This window comes from Phacochoerus africanus, chromosome 16 (genome assembly GCF_016906955.1).
Source record: "Phacochoerus africanus isolate WHEZ1 chromosome 16, ROS_Pafr_v1, whole genome shotgun sequence".
NCBI lineage: Eukaryota > Metazoa > Chordata > Mammalia > Artiodactyla > Suidae > Phacochoerus > Phacochoerus africanus.
In genome coordinates this window covers 50,925,218-50,943,169 of record NC_062559.1, presented here as the reverse complement: position 1 = coordinate 50,943,169, position 17,952 = coordinate 50,925,218, and the positions used below count along the sequence as shown (strand labels likewise).

The 17,952-nt window shown below is 53.9% G+C and overlaps 1 protein-coding gene across 2 annotated transcripts in view; it reads right to left on the bottom strand.

The window, feature by feature from the left end:
* The window catches only part of GCK (glucokinase), a 49,281-nt gene extending 32,551 nt beyond the window's left edge, over nt 1-16,730 (bottom strand). The window contains exons 1-2 of one of the 2 annotated variants that reach the window (XM_047763347.1): nt 16,685-16,730; nt 12,910-13,709 (exon numbers count right to left, since the gene is read on the bottom strand). In XM_047763347.1, coding sequence (XP_047619303.1) covers nt 12,910-12,954 — 45 coding nt within the window. In that variant the 5' untranslated portion in view covers nt 12,955-13,709; nt 16,685-16,730. The remainder of the gene's footprint in view (nt 1-12,909; nt 13,710-16,684) is intronic. The other variant, XM_047763348.1, reaches the window with a different exon arrangement.
* Between the last annotated feature and the right edge of the window lie 1,222 nt (nt 16,731-17,952).

Sequence of the window (17,952 nt, the reverse complement as noted above, 5' to 3'; positions counted from 1 at the left end):
GCCCCTCCAGGTGAGCCACTGGACCAGCGATGTTAGCCCAGGAGGAGGGGCTCTAGGACGGATGGACGGAGGGAGGTGATGAGCACCGCTTACAGTCTGGGTCATTTATAGAAGGAGCAGCTGTGGTTCACTGCAGTAAACATCCAATCCAAGTACGTTTCCCCAGAATCCCGGAGAAGCTGTGCCCGGAGGGAGTGAGCTTAACTTGAGAGGTAAGTAGATCTACGCCACGCAAGGGGTGGGCCATAGTGCATGCTATTGGTGCCCCCAAACGCCGGGCTGGCACCCTAGCCGCCAGCCGCTCTGAGTGGTGGCTGCTACCACTCACAGCCGCATCCGTCTCCGGAGAGTTTCCTGGAAACACTTGGGAGATGATCCCGCCCTGCAGCCCTGAGCCAAGGACTCCATCACCGCGGTGCGAAAGGCTGGCCCATGGCCTCGACAGTGGGCAACTCTGAGAGCTCTCTGTGGAATCGGGCTGAAGCTCCACTTAAGCTGGATCCCCTCCTAGTCTGTTCCCCACATTTCCTGGCAGCTTTGCTGAGAGCCTCACTCCCTAAGCCACTTCCCCAAGAACCCCGATCTCAGGCTCTGTGTCTCGGAAACCTCCCTCAAAGAGAGAGAGATTATTTTCCTCTTCATGTAGCACCAGGCCTGGTGGCAGCGACACATGACTTGTGGGGACAATGACATGGGACCCGCAGAGATAGGATACTCACACCCTCTCCCAGGACTCAGCTGCAACTTAAACATGGATTCCTTATACTCATTCTCCATCTGATTCTCCCAGTCCTTGGAGTGGATACTCAGAGTGTTCAGAGGGCAGAAGACACCTGTGTGCCCAAGACACAGTCTTCACTAGACACCAGCCTCCCAGCCTCGTCCCCTGGGTCAGAGCCCAGGAGAGCAGAGGATTCTAGATCTTCATCTGCGCACCAGCCCTTCCCCAACTCTTTACCAGAAGGGCAGAGAGAACTGGTTGTTTCCAGCAGAGATCCCCCTGGCGGGGAAGGCGGGGCGCGGAGGTCAACGCCCAGGTCTTACCAGGTAAGACGTGTTATAAGCAACTCCAGCTTAGAAGTGCATACAGAGGGAATGTCTGCCGTGGTGCAGTGGAGACGAATCCAACTAGTATCCATGAGGATACGGGTTCGATCCCTGGTCTCGCTCAGTGGGTCATCGATCCATGAGCTGTGGTGTGGGTCACAGATGTGGCTCAGACCCAGAGAGACTCTTGGAGCTGATATGGGCTCAATAAGACTAATTTACGACAAATCTAACCTCACTTTCTTTTCCTTTCTTTCTTTCTATTTTTTAGGCCCACACCCACGGCCTATGGAAGTTCCCAGGCTAAGGGTGCAATTGAAAGCACGGCTGCTGGCCTACACCACAGCCACAGCAACATCGGATCCGAACCACATCTGTGATTCTACACCACAGCTTTCGGCAATGCAGGATCCTTAACCCACTGAGCGAGGCCAGGAATGGAACCTGCATCCTCAAAGAGACAACACTGAGTCCTTAACCTGCTGAGCCACAACGGGAACTCCTAACCTCATTTTTCTTTCTTTCCTTCTTCTGTAGTGCTTTAAAATTTTCTATAATGAAGAATTTCAAACAGGCACAAAAGTTGAGAGAACAGTACAATGAACTCCAATGTGTATGCATCACCCAGTATCAACAAGGGCAACATTCAGTCATTCCTGTATATTTTTATAAGGTTTTTCTTTTTTGTTTTTTTTTGTTTTTGTCTTTTTGTCTTTTGTTGTTGTAGTTGTTGTTGTTGTTGCTATTGCTATTTCTTGGGCCGCTCCCGCGGCATATGGAGGTTCCCAGGCTAGGGGTCGAATCGGAGCTGTAGCCGCTGGCCTACGCCAGAGCCACAGCAACGCGGGATCCGAGCCACGTCTGCAACCTACACCACAGCTCACAGCAACGCCAGATCGTTAACCCACTGAGCAAGGGTAGGGACCGAACCCACAACCTCATGGTTCCTAGTCGGATTCGTTAACCACTGCACCACGACGGGAACTCCAGGTTTTTCTTTTTTAACTAGAATTCTTACTCTGGTAGAACAGGGGAATTCTGTCATTGCGTGTTTGCCTCTCCTGCTAGGCTCGAGCATCCTGTAAGGGCACAGGGCACAGCTTTTATTCATTCATTCATCCATCCATCTATTAATCAGGTTGGTGACCTGACCGCTCCCCTGGGCCCCAAACCACAGTACCAACCATCCCTGACAGCCCCACTGAGGGGACCAACTGACATTTTCCTGCTTCCTGCACTGGAGTCATTTTGCATTCAGCATCCATTCCCATCACCTTGGTCCTCCAGCACAGACGGGCTGGGAGGCTGAAAACTACATTTCCCAGACTCCCTCGTGAGCCAAGGATCAGAAAAGGACTTGGGGTCTACCATAGGCCCCATTCTTATGGTATTTGGAAGATCTGCAGTAGCTGACCAAAAAGCTTTGACTGACACGAGTGTTTGTGGCGCCTGCACCGGATCAACCTTGGGAGCGTGAAGTGCATGAGGCCACAGCAGTGGCAATGGCAGCTCCCCACCCTGGGATTGTACTGCAGGGATTGGCCGCAAAGCCCAGGTCCAGCAGGTGCCCAGCTCTGCTCCTTCAGCCTTCCCAGTGGCTTTATTAGCACCCAATTCCCTGTATCAAGTCCTTTCTTCATGGAATTCCTAGAGTGGGTTCTATTACTCTCTAGCCCTAACCCCATCAACCTGAGCCAGCACCTTCTCACAACTGGATCATGGCAACAGCCCCAAGTCCCTCTGTTTCTATTCTTTTTTATTTTATTTTATTTTATTTTTGCTTTTTAGGGCCACACCTGTGGCATATGGAGGTTCCCAGGCTAGGGGTCGAATCAGAGCTGTAGCTGCCAGCCACAACCACGTGGGATCTGAGCTGCATCTGTGACCAACACCACAGCTCACGGCAACGCCGGATCCTTAACCCACTGAGCAAGGCCAGGGATCGAACCTGCAAATTCATGGTTCCTAGTCGGATTTGTTAACCACTGCGCCACGACGGGACCTCCTTTTTTTCTTTTAAAGACTGTACTCACAGCATATGGAGGTTCCCAGCACTAGGAGTTGAATTGGAGTTGTGCCTGCAACCTACACCACAGCTCACGGCAACACCAGATCTTTAACCCACTGAGTGAGGCCAAGGATCGAACCCTCGTCCTCATGGAACCTAGTCGGGTTGGTTAACCACTGATCCATGAAGGGAACTCCCCTCTGTTTCTATTCTCAATCTCATCTCATCTTAGCACCCAGAGTGATCTTTGAGTTATGCAACTCTCTTATCAAATACATTCTAGGATTAGAACTAGACCAGGAGACCGGAAGACCCAGGAGAACCAACAGAGCAGGGGACCAGGAGACCAGGGGAGATCAGGAGACAGGAGGCCAGGAGACCTAGGCTGCAGGTCTGAGGGGGACAGGGTCCTCCCGACCTGCGACCCCTCCCGGTGTTTCTTCTTCTCTCCTCTGGTGCCCCGCAGCTCGTTCCCACACTGAGAGCTGGGGGACGAGGCTGTGGCAGGGATTTCTGGGGAGGGCGCCAACAACAGCCAAGGCCAAAGCGCTTCACTGGGTAAGTAAAGGACCCTGGGCCTCCTCCCCTGTCTTCCTCGGTGCAGGACGGGGCGGGGCAGGGGCGGGGAGCAGGTCTGTGGGGTCTGTTTTATAAGATTTTGCTGAAAAGTGTCAGAACTTGATTCACGGGGGGGGGCATGACATCACAGACATCCTTGTGAGAGGGGAGTGGGAGGCAGGAGGGTCAGAGGAGACGTGATGATGGAAGCAGAGCTTGGAAGGACAGAGCTGCCAGTTCTGAGGATGGAAGAAGGGGCCGCGAGCCAAGGAAGGCCTGTGGCCTGTAGAGGCGCGAAAGGCCAAGAACACGGACTCCCCCCAAGAACCCGCAGAGGAACAGGCTCTGCCGACACGCTGCTCTGAGCCCTGTGCGACCCGTTTGAGGCTTCTGACCTCCAGGAGTGTAAAGTGATAGACTCGTGTGGCTCTAAGGCACTACGTGTGGAGGTTTCTTACAGCGGCTGTAAGAAGGCTGCGGGGAGGGTCCGGCATCTACATCTCTACCTCAGCTACGGGTGGATAAATGGAAATCTGGAGCGTTGGGGTCCGCAGGCGTGCCCCCTGCGGTCAGCAGTGCTGCGGGGCAGGGAGGGACCACCCCAGCGCAGGCCTCCTGGGAGCTCCCAGCACCTTACAGAGGCCTCGAGCCTCGGACTCCCCCTGGAGGAGGCCTCCCCACAGCAGCAGGAGGTCACTGGCCCGGAGAGTGGCGAGAATCGCGAGGCCCGGCAGCCGTGCAGGAGGGGACCAGGCTTCCTTCAACGCCCAAAGGTCTGGCTACATCTCAGCTCTGCAGTTGCCCACCTGTGTGACCTCAGGCCTGACCTCTGTTGGCTCATCATCAGCAAACACAGAGATGCACACCCCTCCCCACGGGGTGGTTTGAACACAAATCAGCTAGACTATGAAAGGTTCCAGAGCAGGGACGGCCACCGGCACGCGCTGGACCACCGGCACTGTGTTGGCACATGGACACCACTGTGCCCAGGGCTCTCAGGGAGAGGGTGGTGGCCACCCCTCATCAGGGAGGTAGTCACAAGTCCTTGGGCTGTGGGGGCTGGGGGTTCTTGGGCGCCCTGCGCTCCTCTCCCCAACCCCGCCCCACCACACACTTCCCTGCCTGAGGCTCTGGTGGCTTAGGAGCATCTGCTGCCCTGCTGGTCCCACGGGATGAGGGAGGTGGGCCTGCGACAGACACGGCAGGACCAAGGGAGGACCAGGACGTGAAGCTCCTCATGGATACTAGGTGGGTTTGTTAACGCCGAGCCACCACAGGAACTCCTCGTGGGCTATTTTAAAAGCTGTTCATCACCCATTTTCACTGACTTTTTCTTTACAACTTCATGCATTCATGTTTTTCACAGTGTGTTCAAGGGACATCCCGCCTGCAGGTGAGCCTGTTGCTGGAGGGGGACAGGCCAGGGTTGGGGGACCAAGGCCCTGGTCCTCTAGGCACTCCTGCCTCCATCGACGTGTGGGACTGAGCTTCTTCCCGTGTGCTCTGGGGAGGGGTCTGCTGAGACAAGGCTGCTCTGGAACCTTCTGGAGGATGGGGAACCCTGGCCAGATCCAGGAGCCGTGTGGACAGGAACCAGAGGGCACATGTGACCCAAGAGACTTTGTTTTGTTTTGTTTTTTAACAAGTCACTTCCTTTTGGGGGCGGGAATGAGAACTTGAAAAATCTACTCTGAGCAACTTTTGCATACATGATACTCTATGTGAAATAATAACCCTATTCCATGCTATTATTACCTAGAGCCCCCACCGTGCACAGTCCATCCACAGGGCGTCCTTAGCCGATAACCAGCCTGGGGCCTTTTGACGGCCTTCACCAGCTTGGCTCCCCTCCGCCTCCACAGCCACCACTTTGTTCTCTGTATTTATGCCCTTGTTTTTAGATTCTACCTATGAGTAATTTGTTTCACTTAGCCTGACGCGGTCAAGGCCAAGTCGCGGAGCCTTAACTGAGTCTGCCTGTGGGTAAAGGGGCGTCCCAGGACGCAGGGGGCGGGCTCCGCCTTCGGGAAGGGGGTGTGTCACGGGGGCGGCTCCAGTTCTGCGTCCCATCTCTCTGCTCGTGGGGCTTGGCACTTGGACTCAGGTGGAAACGCAGCTGTTCAGGAAAGGTCGGTGCTCGGTGACTAGCGCGAGGACCCCGTCCTGCCCACACTCAGGGGCTCACACGCACACAGCAACCCGCCTCTGGGCTCCCGAACCGCTGTTTCAGAAGGACTGTCCTGGCTGAGCCCAGGCCTCCACCGCTCACGGATGTGACTTCAGCAGCTCAGCTGGCTCCTCCGCCTGCAGAGCCCTCGTCGGTGAAAGAGGAGCAGGGCAGCCTCCGGAGAACCGTCCCTGAGAACAGCCCGGGGTTGAGGGCTCCTGGGAGCAAGAACCCATGGCTGGGGCCCTTCCTTCAAGCCTCAGGTCAGAGTCCTGCTTGAGCCCAGCACCTGGGACGGGCCTCGCGCCCCCTGGTGGGCGGAGCGAGCACAGCCGAGGTGGGCGGGGCAAGATGCTTGAAAATCCAGTGTGGGGATGGGACAGGGATGGTGACCAGCAGGAGAGCTGGACGACTGCAGCGGGTTCTGAGGAGTCCGGGAATCTCTGGCATGGCCTGTCCCCACAACTGACCCCTGGCCCCCCTCACCCCACAGGACTGCTCTTATTCTGGGCACCGCCTGAGGCTTTGAGGCCCCTGCAGCCCCCTCCCTCCAGGGCCCCTCCCCAATCACCTCCCCTGGGCTGCACTGTCAGCGCCAGGACATGCCTGCTGGTTCCCAGCAGCTGGTGGGTCCCCCAGCTCCGTGGGGAGCCTGTGAGAGGCTCAGAGCCCAAGCCCTCAGCCCGCCCTGGACCTCCTGGCGTCCACGGCCAGAGGCAGACCAGCCAGACTGGCTTCCTCGGGGGTCAGAGAGAGGCCTGGGCCAGGAGCTCAAGTCTCGTGGAAAAGAGCCCAAGACCCAAAGAGACAAAACATATGCACACCTGTCTGAAAGGCAGGGTCGATCTGAATCGAGGGGCTGGGGAAGCAGTTCCTACTCTCCCCAGGTCATGACTCGACAGCACTTTTTTGTCTTTTTTTTTTTTTTGGTCTTTTTGCCATTTCTTGGGCCGCTCCCGCGGCATATGGAGGTTCCCAGGCTAGGGGTCGAATCAGAGCTGTAACCGCCAGCCTACGCCAGAGCCACAGCAACACGGGATCCGAGCCGCGTCTGCGACCTACACCACAGCTCACGGCAACGCCGGATCCTTAACCCACTGAGCAAGGGCAGGGACTGAACCCGCAATCTCATGGTTCCTAGTCGGATTCGTTAACCACTGCGCCACGACGGGAACTCCTCGACAGCACTTTTTATAAAACCTGATGGACAACTGGGCCACTTAGAAAGGGAGGCGGGAGCCGGCAGCACAGACAACAAGCAGCTGCACCGAGGGAGTCCCTGGAGCAGAAGTAAGCAAACAAGAAGGGAGGGCAGCCGTCACGGTACGGCTGGAATTTAGTCCCATAAAGGCGGCTGCTCTAAACAGCTTGATGGCTGGCGCATGCACTGGGCACGGAAACCCATCTGCCCTCTGAGAAATACAGGAATAGAATACCTGGAGCAAGAGAGGAGGTGGCGATGGTCAGATGACCAGTGGACGCCCAGAAGCTTCCTCTGAGGCCCCTGGAGGCTGAGGGGGAAGAGGTCTGGGTGAGGAGGGTGTGGGCCCAGGGGAGCCCGGGCTGAGCCAAGCAGAGGCGGGGGGGGGGGGGGGGGGAGACTTCCAGTCTGGGAGGGATTGGGAGGGGCCGGCCCAGCCCTGAGGGGTGACATGGGAGGAAGGGCAGGGGCTTCGGGAGGCTGAAGGGGCCTCTTCTCAATGTGCACCCAGCCCCAGAGAAAGAGAGACAGAGACAGTGAGAGAGACACAGACAGAAGATGAATAGACAGAGAAACAGAAAGACAGAGAGAGAAAAGAGACAGAAGTGGAAAAAGAGAGAGACAGGGAGACAGAGACACACACCAAGAAGCAGAGACAAAGACAGAGACAGAAGGAGAAGGAGAGAGAGACACAGAGAGAAGCAGAGACAGAGACAGAGGAGAGAGACACACAGAGAAGCAGAGACAGAGGCAGAGAGAGATGCAGGCAGAAGACAGAGACAGAGAGGGAGAGAGGGGAAGAGAAAAAGAGACAGAAATAGACAGAGAGAGAGACAGGGCAACAGAGACACACACAGAGAAGCAGAGGCAGAAACAGAGGAGGAGAGAAACAGAGAGAGGGGGAGACAGGCAGAGGCAGAGGCAGACAGAGCTGCGTTCCCCAGGGGGGAATCAGGGTCCACCCCCGAGAAGAGAAGGGGGATAAACCTGGAGGTGGGGGCCGGGCCGGGACTGTCCCTCTGTCACAGGGATGGAGGGACACAGAGAATACAGCTGGGCTGCCCCCAAAGGCTACAGCCTGGCCCCGCAATGAGGGTTCCAGAATATCCCCCGGACAGCCTCCCTTCAACACCGCTCTCATCTCTTTTGCCTCGGGGTGGCTTCCGGGCAGCTCTGCAGAACTGGGGAAGGAGGCCAACAGCATTCTGTGCCCGTCTCTCCGAGGCCCATCCACCCTCGGGTCCTGCTGCTGCAGGGGCAGGCGTGGGCCTGGCTGGGTCCATGCTGCCCTGTCTCACTGCTGGCTGCCCTTGGCCTGCTCCAGGTGCCACCACTCCCCCCAGGGACAGGTTGAGACTTTTAATGCTCTTTCTCTGGGGCCTTGACCCAGAGGCCTGGGACACAGGCGGCTTCTTCGGCTCTCCTAGGGCAGCCTCTGCCCCGTGGCCTCCCAGCCCCCTTGGCGACCACAGGGACAACCTCTCATGCTGCTCAGAGCCAACAGCTCCTGGCTGAGAGGGGCCTAAGGCGAGCAGGTACAGCCCCAGCCCCCCCGCTGCTGACTCCACACCTGAGTGGGCCACGGGGGAGCCTGGTCCCCTCACGTTCAGGGTCTTGTCACCGCTCTACTCAGTGGGTCCATATGCTCCTCCCCGCACTGGCCCCTCTCCCAGCACACCTGCTTGGGGGCCACCTGGAGCTTTGCATCCTGAACATCTGGCAGTAGCAGGGCCTCCAAGCGGCCTGGGGTGGGGGATGGGGCATCTCTCCCACTGGGGCCCCAGACCGGCTGGGACAAGTCCTGCCAGGGAACCTGGGCAAGCATGCCGACTATATAGCCTCACCACCTCTGAGCCTTCTCCTTCAGCAGCAAGGTGCCCCGGGTGCTGGGGGGGGCCCCAAATGGAGGGAGTCAGTTACCCTGCTGCTCCCACTTTCCACCCCTGGGGCTACAGGCTGAATTGTGTTCCCTTCAATTCATATGCTGAAGCTCTAACCCCCACTGTACAGTGTTGGGGGGGGCTTGGGGAAGTGATTAGGGCTGTTGCTTGCTCGCTTGCTCTCTCTCTGTGTCTCTCTCCACCAGGCGAGGACACAGCAGGAAGGCAGCCAGCTGCAACCCAGGAAGGAAGCTCTCACCAGAACCTGACTGTGCCGGCACCTGATCCCGGACTTCCAGTCTCCAGAACCAAGAGGAGGCAACACCTGTTGGTTGTTACCTGGTCCACAGTACGTTGCTACGGCAGCTGGGCAGACCAACGCACCTGGAGGGTCACCTTCCCAGCTTTCTTCCTGAGACATGCTCCCCAAACCTGGGCTAACTCTATGGGCTGTGGGTCCCCATCCCTCCCACGCACGAGCAGAAGGGCCCAGATGAGGGAGGGAGAAGTACAGACCAGGAACTTCCAAGGGGGCTCCTAGCGCCCAACGTCAGGCCACCCAAGAAGTGGTGGCCATCAAGAGAGAGAGCTCCATAGCAACCTAAATGTCCAACGCCAGATGAGTGGGTAAAGAAGATGTGGGGCGTTCCCGTCGTGGCGCAGTGGTTAACGAATCCGACTAGGAACCATGAGGTTGCGGGTTCGGTCCCTGCCCTTGCTCAGTGGGTTAACGATCTGGCGTTGCTGTGAGCTGTGGTGTGGGTTGCAGACGCGGCTCGGATCCCACGTTGCTGTGGCTCTGGTGTAGGCCAGTGGCTACAGCTCCGATTCGACCCCTAGCCTGGGAACCTCCATATGCCGCGGGAGCAGCCCAAGAAATAGCAAAAAGACCAAAAAAAAAAAAAAAAAAAAAAAGAGGACTAGATTCAGGAGTTCCTGTCGTGGCGCAGTGGTTAACGAACCTGACTAGGAACCATGAGGTTGCGGGTTCGGTCCCTGCCCTTGCTCAGTGGGTTAACGATCCGGCGTTGCCGTGAGCTGTGGTGTGGGTTGCAGACGCGGCTCGGATCCCACGTTGCTGTGGCTCTGGTGTAGGCCAGTGGCTACAGCTCCGATTCAACCCCTAGCCTGGGAACCTCCATATGCCACGGGAGCGGCCCAAGAAATAGCAACAACAACAACAACAACAACAACAACAAAGACAAAAGACAAAAAAAAGAAGATGTGGTACATGTAAATACAATGGAATATTACTTGGCCATAAAAAAGAATGAAATGATGCCATTTACGGCAACATTGATCGACCTAGAGATTCCCATACATCGATCGACCTAGAGATTCCCATACTAAGTTGTGAAGTAAGCCAGTCAAAGACAAACACCATATGATATGACTTATATGTCGAATCTAAAAAAATGATACAAATGGACTTATTTACAAAACCAAAATAGACTCACAGGCCTAGAAAATTAACATATGGTTACCAAAGGGAAAGGGGGAGCGGGATCAACTAGGAATTTGAGATTAGCAGGTACGCGCAACTAGATATAAAATAGATAAACCACAAGGACCTACCGTCGAGCACAGGGAACTGTATTCAGCATCTTGTAGTAACCTGCCATGGAAGAGCATCTGGAAAAGGACACCTATACAGAGGAGTGGGTAGGATAGCTATGTACTTACACGCATACCGACTACACACACGTATCCATCCTGATCGCTCTTCTGTATGCCTAAAGCATTGTAAAGCGACTCTACCTCAGTGAAAAACTTTTTAAAGAAAAAGATGATATTTTTAACCCATTTACAGATGCTGAAACTATGAAAAAAACAAGAGTGCGTGCTAGAATTCCATGCCAAGGGAATAAACGAGGGTGCTGGCGCTCCGCAGACAGGGGCTCGGGGGAGGGGCAGCAGCATCCGAATGCGCAGGCCATCCATGCGGGGAAGCTCTAGAAAAACCATGTAAGGAGGGGCCATCCATGCAGGGAAGCCACTGAAAATGGCTCGGAGGCCACACGTTCCTGCACCTTACAGAGGGCTGACCACAGCTGATCTGAAAACTCAGCACAGGCAAGAAGAACCAGAGAAACAGGCAGAGCAGAACCGGCACTTCGGTTTCCCCTGCCTGGGAGCCTGCAGTGGGTACAGCCACAGATGACCCGTCCGGACAGCTTTGCTATTGCTCCTGCCCCAGGCTAAATGCTGGCTTGGGGTGGAGGGAGCACTTTCCGGGGGCGCAGGGCTGCACCTGGGTGGGCCTGACAGCAAAACCTTAGATCCTTAGGATGGCCCTGAAACCAATCTATCGCCCTGCTCCCCACCCCTCAGCCCAGACAAGAGGTGGGTCCTTTGCGCAGCCAGGACAGGCTGGAGGGGTGTGGACATCGCAGTCTCATGCCTCCCCTGTCTGGTCCTGGCACCTTGCTAACTGGAGCTCTAAGGGCTGCCAACACAGGGCTGAGACAAGTGGGAAAAAAAAAAAAAAAAAACCCAGCAGCACTCAGGCCCTCTTTCTTTGGAAATTTGGCATTTTGCTCATCATAATTTTTTTGCCTTAATTTTGATTCTTAGGAATTTGCATTAAAATATTTGTCTTGGAGTTCTCATGGTGGCACAGTGGGGTAAGAATCCGACTGTAGCAGCTCGGGTTACTGCGGAGGCATGGGTTTGATCCTCCGGCACCGGCACAGTGGGTTAAGGGATCGGGCACTGCTGAAGCTGCTGTGTAGATCGGATTCAATCCTTGGCCTGGGAACTTTCATATGCGGTGGGTGAGGCCATAAAAAGCATATATACATTATTTGTCTTGATGGCTGATATTTTTGGTGTCCTCTTAAAGCGCCTGCAGAGGCAGTGCCTCCCCCATGCTCCCAAGGCCTGACAAGGCTGTCAGTGATCCATGAGACAACCCCCCCCCCCCCGATTCCCACCCACCTGTGCTCAGGAGCCAGCCTGGCTCCTGAACGGGGACCAGCACCCCGTGTGCAGGTGGAACAGAAATGGTTTCCCACACGGAGCATTGTGTCCCCGGGGACAAAGGAGCAGGGGCGTGGGCCAGCCCCATGGGGCTGAGGTGGTGGGCTCCCCACACCAGGTCCCCATAGCAGGCCACAGGCCCCATCTCCCGCTGTCACCACACCAGCTCTCTGCTTGTGCCAAAGACACCACCTCCCTTCTCCCCAGCTGCCCCCCCACCCCACGGCCCCTTGTGCAAGATTTCTCAGCCAAGCTCTGACCACAGCCCCAGGGACCGGCAGACATGGGCTTCCTGCTGCCTGCAGCTGTGGGCATCCGGCTCTGGGTGGTTGTTTTTCTCCCCACATCATTAGCTCTGCCAGGAGCAGAACCAGCCCCGGGTTTATGCTGACCTCGTCATTTCACCCAAGGAGAAGAAACGGCAGGGGAGGAGGAAACCACGCTGGAGGGACTGGCCGCGGGCCCTTTCCTCCACCGCCTCCACCCCGACCGGCTTGGAGGAGCGGCCTGCTCTCCCCGCCGCCCTGCCGCCAGCTCTGGCTCCTCTGCGCACTGCTTGGGCATAGGCTGCCCCAGAGGACGTCTGGATTTTTCTTGGTTTTGGAAAATGTAACTCTCTCTGCTCCTGGCCTGGAGCAATGGGCCTCAGGCTCCTGAGCGAGAGAGCTCTCTTCGGGGAAGCCTGGCTTTCTGAGCCTTTCCATGATGAGTGTAGGGTCTTGCTTCTGCCCCTAAGCAAGTGGGTTCTACCCCCAAGATCCTGGGCCCCAAGCTCCCCGGCTGGGGCTCTAAACTTCCCAGACCTTTTACGGAGTGGGGGTCACCTCCCAGGCCTCCTGGCAGCCTGTGCCTTCTAGGTCACAGGGCCAGAGTCTGGAGCCCTGGAGAAAGGACCTGGTCTGCCCAACAAAGTTAGTGCCACACAATTCACCCCAAGTGGATCGTCCCTAAAGCGGCTACACATATGGTCAGATACCAAGGAGCAGACACTTGTCCAAGCCAAACAAGCCCCTGGATGGAGGAGAGTATGAGAAACCCTTCTAGAAAACCAGAAGGGGCAGAGACCTACCTTTTCCTTCTTGGCGCTCTCCATCCTGGCTCTGTCATCCAGCATCTGTACTGCAGCCAGCCCGTGGGAGCTGGGACCCCTCGGCGTTCCCCAACAGGCTTCCAAGGCAGAAATAGCCCCAGCTTCTTCCAGGTGAGGGGCACGGCCAGCCTGGGTGTCTGGGAGAATAGGGCCCACCCTCTGGCTGGACTCTGGCTTGAGGTTCAATCACAGAGTTTCCTCCTTTTCATTGTCCTCCAGCAAGCCTGAGAGCCTCCCCTTCTGGGTCGCAGCCGGGACCCTTCCCCACGGAGGCCTTGTCAGGCTGGGTGTGGCCAGGGCAGGGCCATCGCCGGGCTCCAGGGCTGATCAGGGCTGGTCAGCTTTTTCTCTGGGCTGTGCTGATCTCTGACGGCGTGGTGTTCTCTTAATAGACTCAGCAGACTCTTTCTCTGAGGGGCAGCGTTTGAGTAATTAGGCTGCAGGCGACTGTGTTTCTCTCTCACACCCCAACCTGTTTCCCCAAGGCTCAGTCACCGCCCAACACTTCCTGCTCCAACCAGGTGTGGATGGGAAATTCTCCTGCCAGGGCTTTCTGTGCTCCCGTGAGGGCCCACACTGCCATGGCAACCAGGAGCAGGCCTCTGCGCTCACACCCTCCAGCTTCCACAGGGCTGACCATCCTGTCATTAGAGCTGCCATGCAGAAAACTGGGCCTCCATTCCCATCGCCATAGCAACAGCCCAATCGCCTTATCATCGCAGACTTTGCCACCTGCACAGTTCCCATGGCAGGGTCACAGGGTCTTCCAAACTCATGACCTAAAAAGTAGAGGCCCCATGAGTCTAAGAACCAGAGGAGAGGGAGTGGATAGCTTAGCCACCAGCGTTGCCACATGTGCCCAGACCACCCTCGAGCTTTGGTCACTGCCTTCCCTGCCTGAGCTGGGATCCAGCAGAAGGAGCAAGGAGTGCCCAGTGGGACCTCGCCAGATGGATGTGCTGTAACATTTTTAAACCAACTTCCTGTTGATGGTCATCTGGGCAGTTTCAGTTTTTTTTCTGTTATAAATCTTGGTCTTTCACCAAGATTTTTTGTTTGTTTCATGAACACATGCACATGTTTCTTTTGGATGGTTCCTAGATGCTGAATTGCTAGATCAGATGCTGTGCACGTTTTATGATTGTGCAACAGGACTGCATTGGCCCCTCAAATGGTTTCACCAATTTATTAGTCCTTCCACTGTCATTAGGAGTTTGGCTACTTACTGGCCAAAACTTGAGATGAAGAATCTTTCTGATTTTTGCCCATCTGTTGTCTCACTGCCATTTGAATTGCATAGGGCTGGACACCTTTTCACATGTTTATGGTTATCTGTCTAAGGATGATTCGTTTATATTAACTTATATATGATATAATATATGACGTTATATATTAACTGTTTTGTCATTGAATTGTCTTCCACTTCTCAATTTGTATGAACTATTTTTATATTCCATCAATAAGATCTATTAATACTCTGCTTGTTAAATATGCTATAATTATAATACCTCTCCCAGTTGATTGACCTATGCACACTGAGGTATATGAAATAATTGGCCAGTGGAGACCTGATGTATAGCACAGAGAACTCTACCCAATATTCTGTGATCATCTATGTAGGAAAAGAATCTGAAAGAGAATGGATGTGTGTACATGTATAACTGAATCACTTTGTTATCACAATCTTGTAAATCAACTCTACTCAGTAAAACTTAAAAAAAGAAAAAAAAAAAACCCTCTTCCAGTCTATTGCTAAACTTACAGCTTGATCAGTGGTGTCTTCCGTCATACAGAAGTATTTCTTTTTTATGAATCTCAGTCTTGGCTTTTTTTTTTTTTTTTTTTTTCAGCTGGTGTCTTTAAGAAAAGCATTTCCCACCCAAAATTAGAAAAATGTTCTTCCACACTTCCTTCTAATATTTTTCCAAATTTTTTAAACATTTAACACTTTGGCCCCTCTAGAATTCGCTAGTGTATAGTAACAGGTAGGAGTCTAATATTTGTTGGGTAGGCTAGCCTCTCTCCATTGATTTGTATTGTGGACTGGGCCAGGGTTTGTGCTCCACTATTGTAATTCTCTGTTCTGAGGGAATGGCTCAGCTCTGATCACCTCGCAGTTGTGATCATAAGCCAGCAGACCAAGTCTGGAACCACAGCTATCAGAACATTTTGTGATCCCCTGGGAACTGAGGCCACAGTTGTAAGGAGCTGCTCCGAGGCCACCTCACATTCTCTTCCCCATCCGCCTGGGATTTCCCCAAATCTCTGGTTCCAAGATGTGAGGCTTTCTGCCCCTGCTCCTCGAGGTGCAGCTGTGTCTAGAATGGGCTTCCAGGAGTTCTCGTGTGGTTCAGTGGTAACGAGCCCACCTAGTATCCATGAGAATGTGGGTTCAATCCCTGGCCTCACTCAGAGGGTTAAGGATCTGGAATTGCGTTGAGCTTCCGTGTAGTTCGAAGATGCAGCTCAGATTTGGCATTGCTGTGGCTGTGGCGTAGGCCGACAGCTGCAGCTCTGATTCAACCCCTAGCCTGGGAACTGCCATATGGCATGGGTGTGGCCCCCCAAATAAATAAATAAATAGAATGGGCTTCCAGTCAGAAGTGAAGTTTTAGAGTGACTTGGGGTGCAGGCGTCCAGCCTCTTTGGGTAGGTGTCATCCTTTGCATGGGACAAGGATGGGAAGCAGTGGCCTTGGATGCTCTTCTACTCTTCTTTTTTTCATCTCTTCTCTCCTGCCTGTGTGCCTAACAGATTGTCTGAATGTAAAAGCAGCTCTTGATATTCTGCCTGCCTTGGCCTCAGCTCTGCCTGTGAGCTGGATATCTCTCTGTCCATTCCTGTGTTTCCCACACTTTTTCAGTGGGCACAATTTTTTAGTTTTTTGATATCCGTCCAGACAGGCATCCCCTTTTATTTTCCTACAAAATTTTCCTCACCATAAGCCTTTTATCTTTCATGTAAGTTTTAGAATTTATTCATCCCTTTTCACTAAAATAATGTTTTATTATTTTTCTCATATAGATCTTAAATATTTCTTAATTACTCCTAAAGAAAGGAAATATATTTATCAGAAGGAAAAATTATCATTATACCTGATTAAAATATTTATGACTCACAAAGTACTTTTCCATTCATTCTGTCATCTGATCAGTCTTGGGACAGTGGGCAGGGGTGTTATTATTTTTTTACCACTTTTATGAGTAATGAAACTGGGAAGGTTCAAGGATTGGGCCGCAAAGGTCTGTGATGCTCACTGTTCCCCAAGGACAGGGGCCAAGGCAGTCCTCAAGCAAAGGTCCCCGGTCCTGCTGCAAAGCCCTGCCATCCCTGATCACAAATGACTGAAAGAAACGTCATCTGATCCAAAGGGTAACCACACTGCATACTGGTCACAGCCTTGGGGGTGGCCTCACAGGAGACTTTTAACCAACAGGCCCTACTTGAAACAACAGGAGGTTTTATGAGGGCCTGAAAGTGTCAGAATCTCTGAGCATTCAAAACTCCCAAAGGTACATTCCTGGAAGAATCTGTGGAACAGGGAGGGGAGGGAGCCTCTTCAGAACTCCCCCCACCCCCGTTCCGGGACCTTGTGCTGCGTGCCTTTTCCCACTTTAAGAAGTTAGCATTTCCCACTTTTTAGTCATTCTCCTCCTGCCCTCTTTGTATTGTTCTAGAAGAGCTCACACAAACGTGTAATTCATCTATGTTTAACCAGGAATTTGTACTGATACTTGCTCCCAGGTTCACTGACCTTTTCAAACTGCGCAAATCCCACTGAGGCGTCCAAGTGTCCTGGCTTTGCTCTGATTGGACAGCCCGCCCTGCCAGTAGGGGGTATGGTCTGCATTGATTGGCTGAAGCCTGGGTCAGGTGCCTGTCTGTAGACCAATCTCTGCGGCAATAGGGACGGGCTTGTGTTGATTGGCTCAGACCTCCTACCCACGTGCCAGCGAGAGGAGTGGGCGGGGCTGGGGAGGGGACCTGCTTCACAGTCCTCTTTGCGATGTTTTCTTTGTGTTGACTGCAATCTTGATTTTTGCTTTCAGAGGTCCTGGGGCCCGAGCTGACGTGGCCTCTCTGCCCCACCCGCCGGGCCTTTGCCTGGCCCCCGGCCCCCTTCCTGTTCTGCAGACTTTCTTCCACTCTCATCTCCACAGCGGTAAGGCAGCCTCAGGTCCATTAACCGGTCTAAATAAATGACCATGTGTCCAGAGTGGGCTACACATCCATCCCTAGACCCGAGTAGGGGAGGGGTGCCTGGTGGTAAAATACAGCTCCTGGGAAGCCCCTGCACAAGGGGCAATTCGTGGGGTGGGGGGGACCCTTTATTTAAGGGAGCTCCCAGCTGGCTCCTGTCTTTCATGGCTGTGATCTCCAGGGTAAACCTTCTTATAGTACATGCCTGTTCTCTCCTGCTCTGACACCTCCTGTTCTCTCTCTGCTGGTGGCAGAGCCATGTCTGTGCCTGTCTTCTCTGTGACTTGGAGAACCTGGTGGGAGCACAGAACATCTGGGTTAGCCATTGCGATAGTAAGCAGCGTTCCTGGGGACTGGTCTGCTAGCAGACCCTTGCTGATGGCATCAAGCCTCTGCTCCTTAGACTTGGTGAACTACCAAGGAGGAGCAAGGGAGGAAAAATTCTCCTCTGCCCTCTGGGCCTCCAGCTGTGCCTAAAGATTAAACTGACATTAGCAGGAGAAACGCATAAGAGTTTCATTTATATGTTTACTGATACATTGGAGCCTTCACAAGAGAATGAAGATCCAAAGACATGACCAGAGAAAACGCTTTTATACCTTTATGAAAGAAACTGTAAATTTGTGAAGGGGGGGTGGGTAGGGAGAGTAAATTGAGGGGAAGTGACTAGGGAGATGAGGGTTGGTTTAACAGGGTTGGTTTGTACAGATTTCTCTTGGCCTCCATTCATCTCTGGTGATAGGAATAGCTTCCTTCCTCCTGGTACAGACCTCTCTGTACCTTTCACACAGAAGTTTAATCTCCTGCTCCAGGAATAAATCG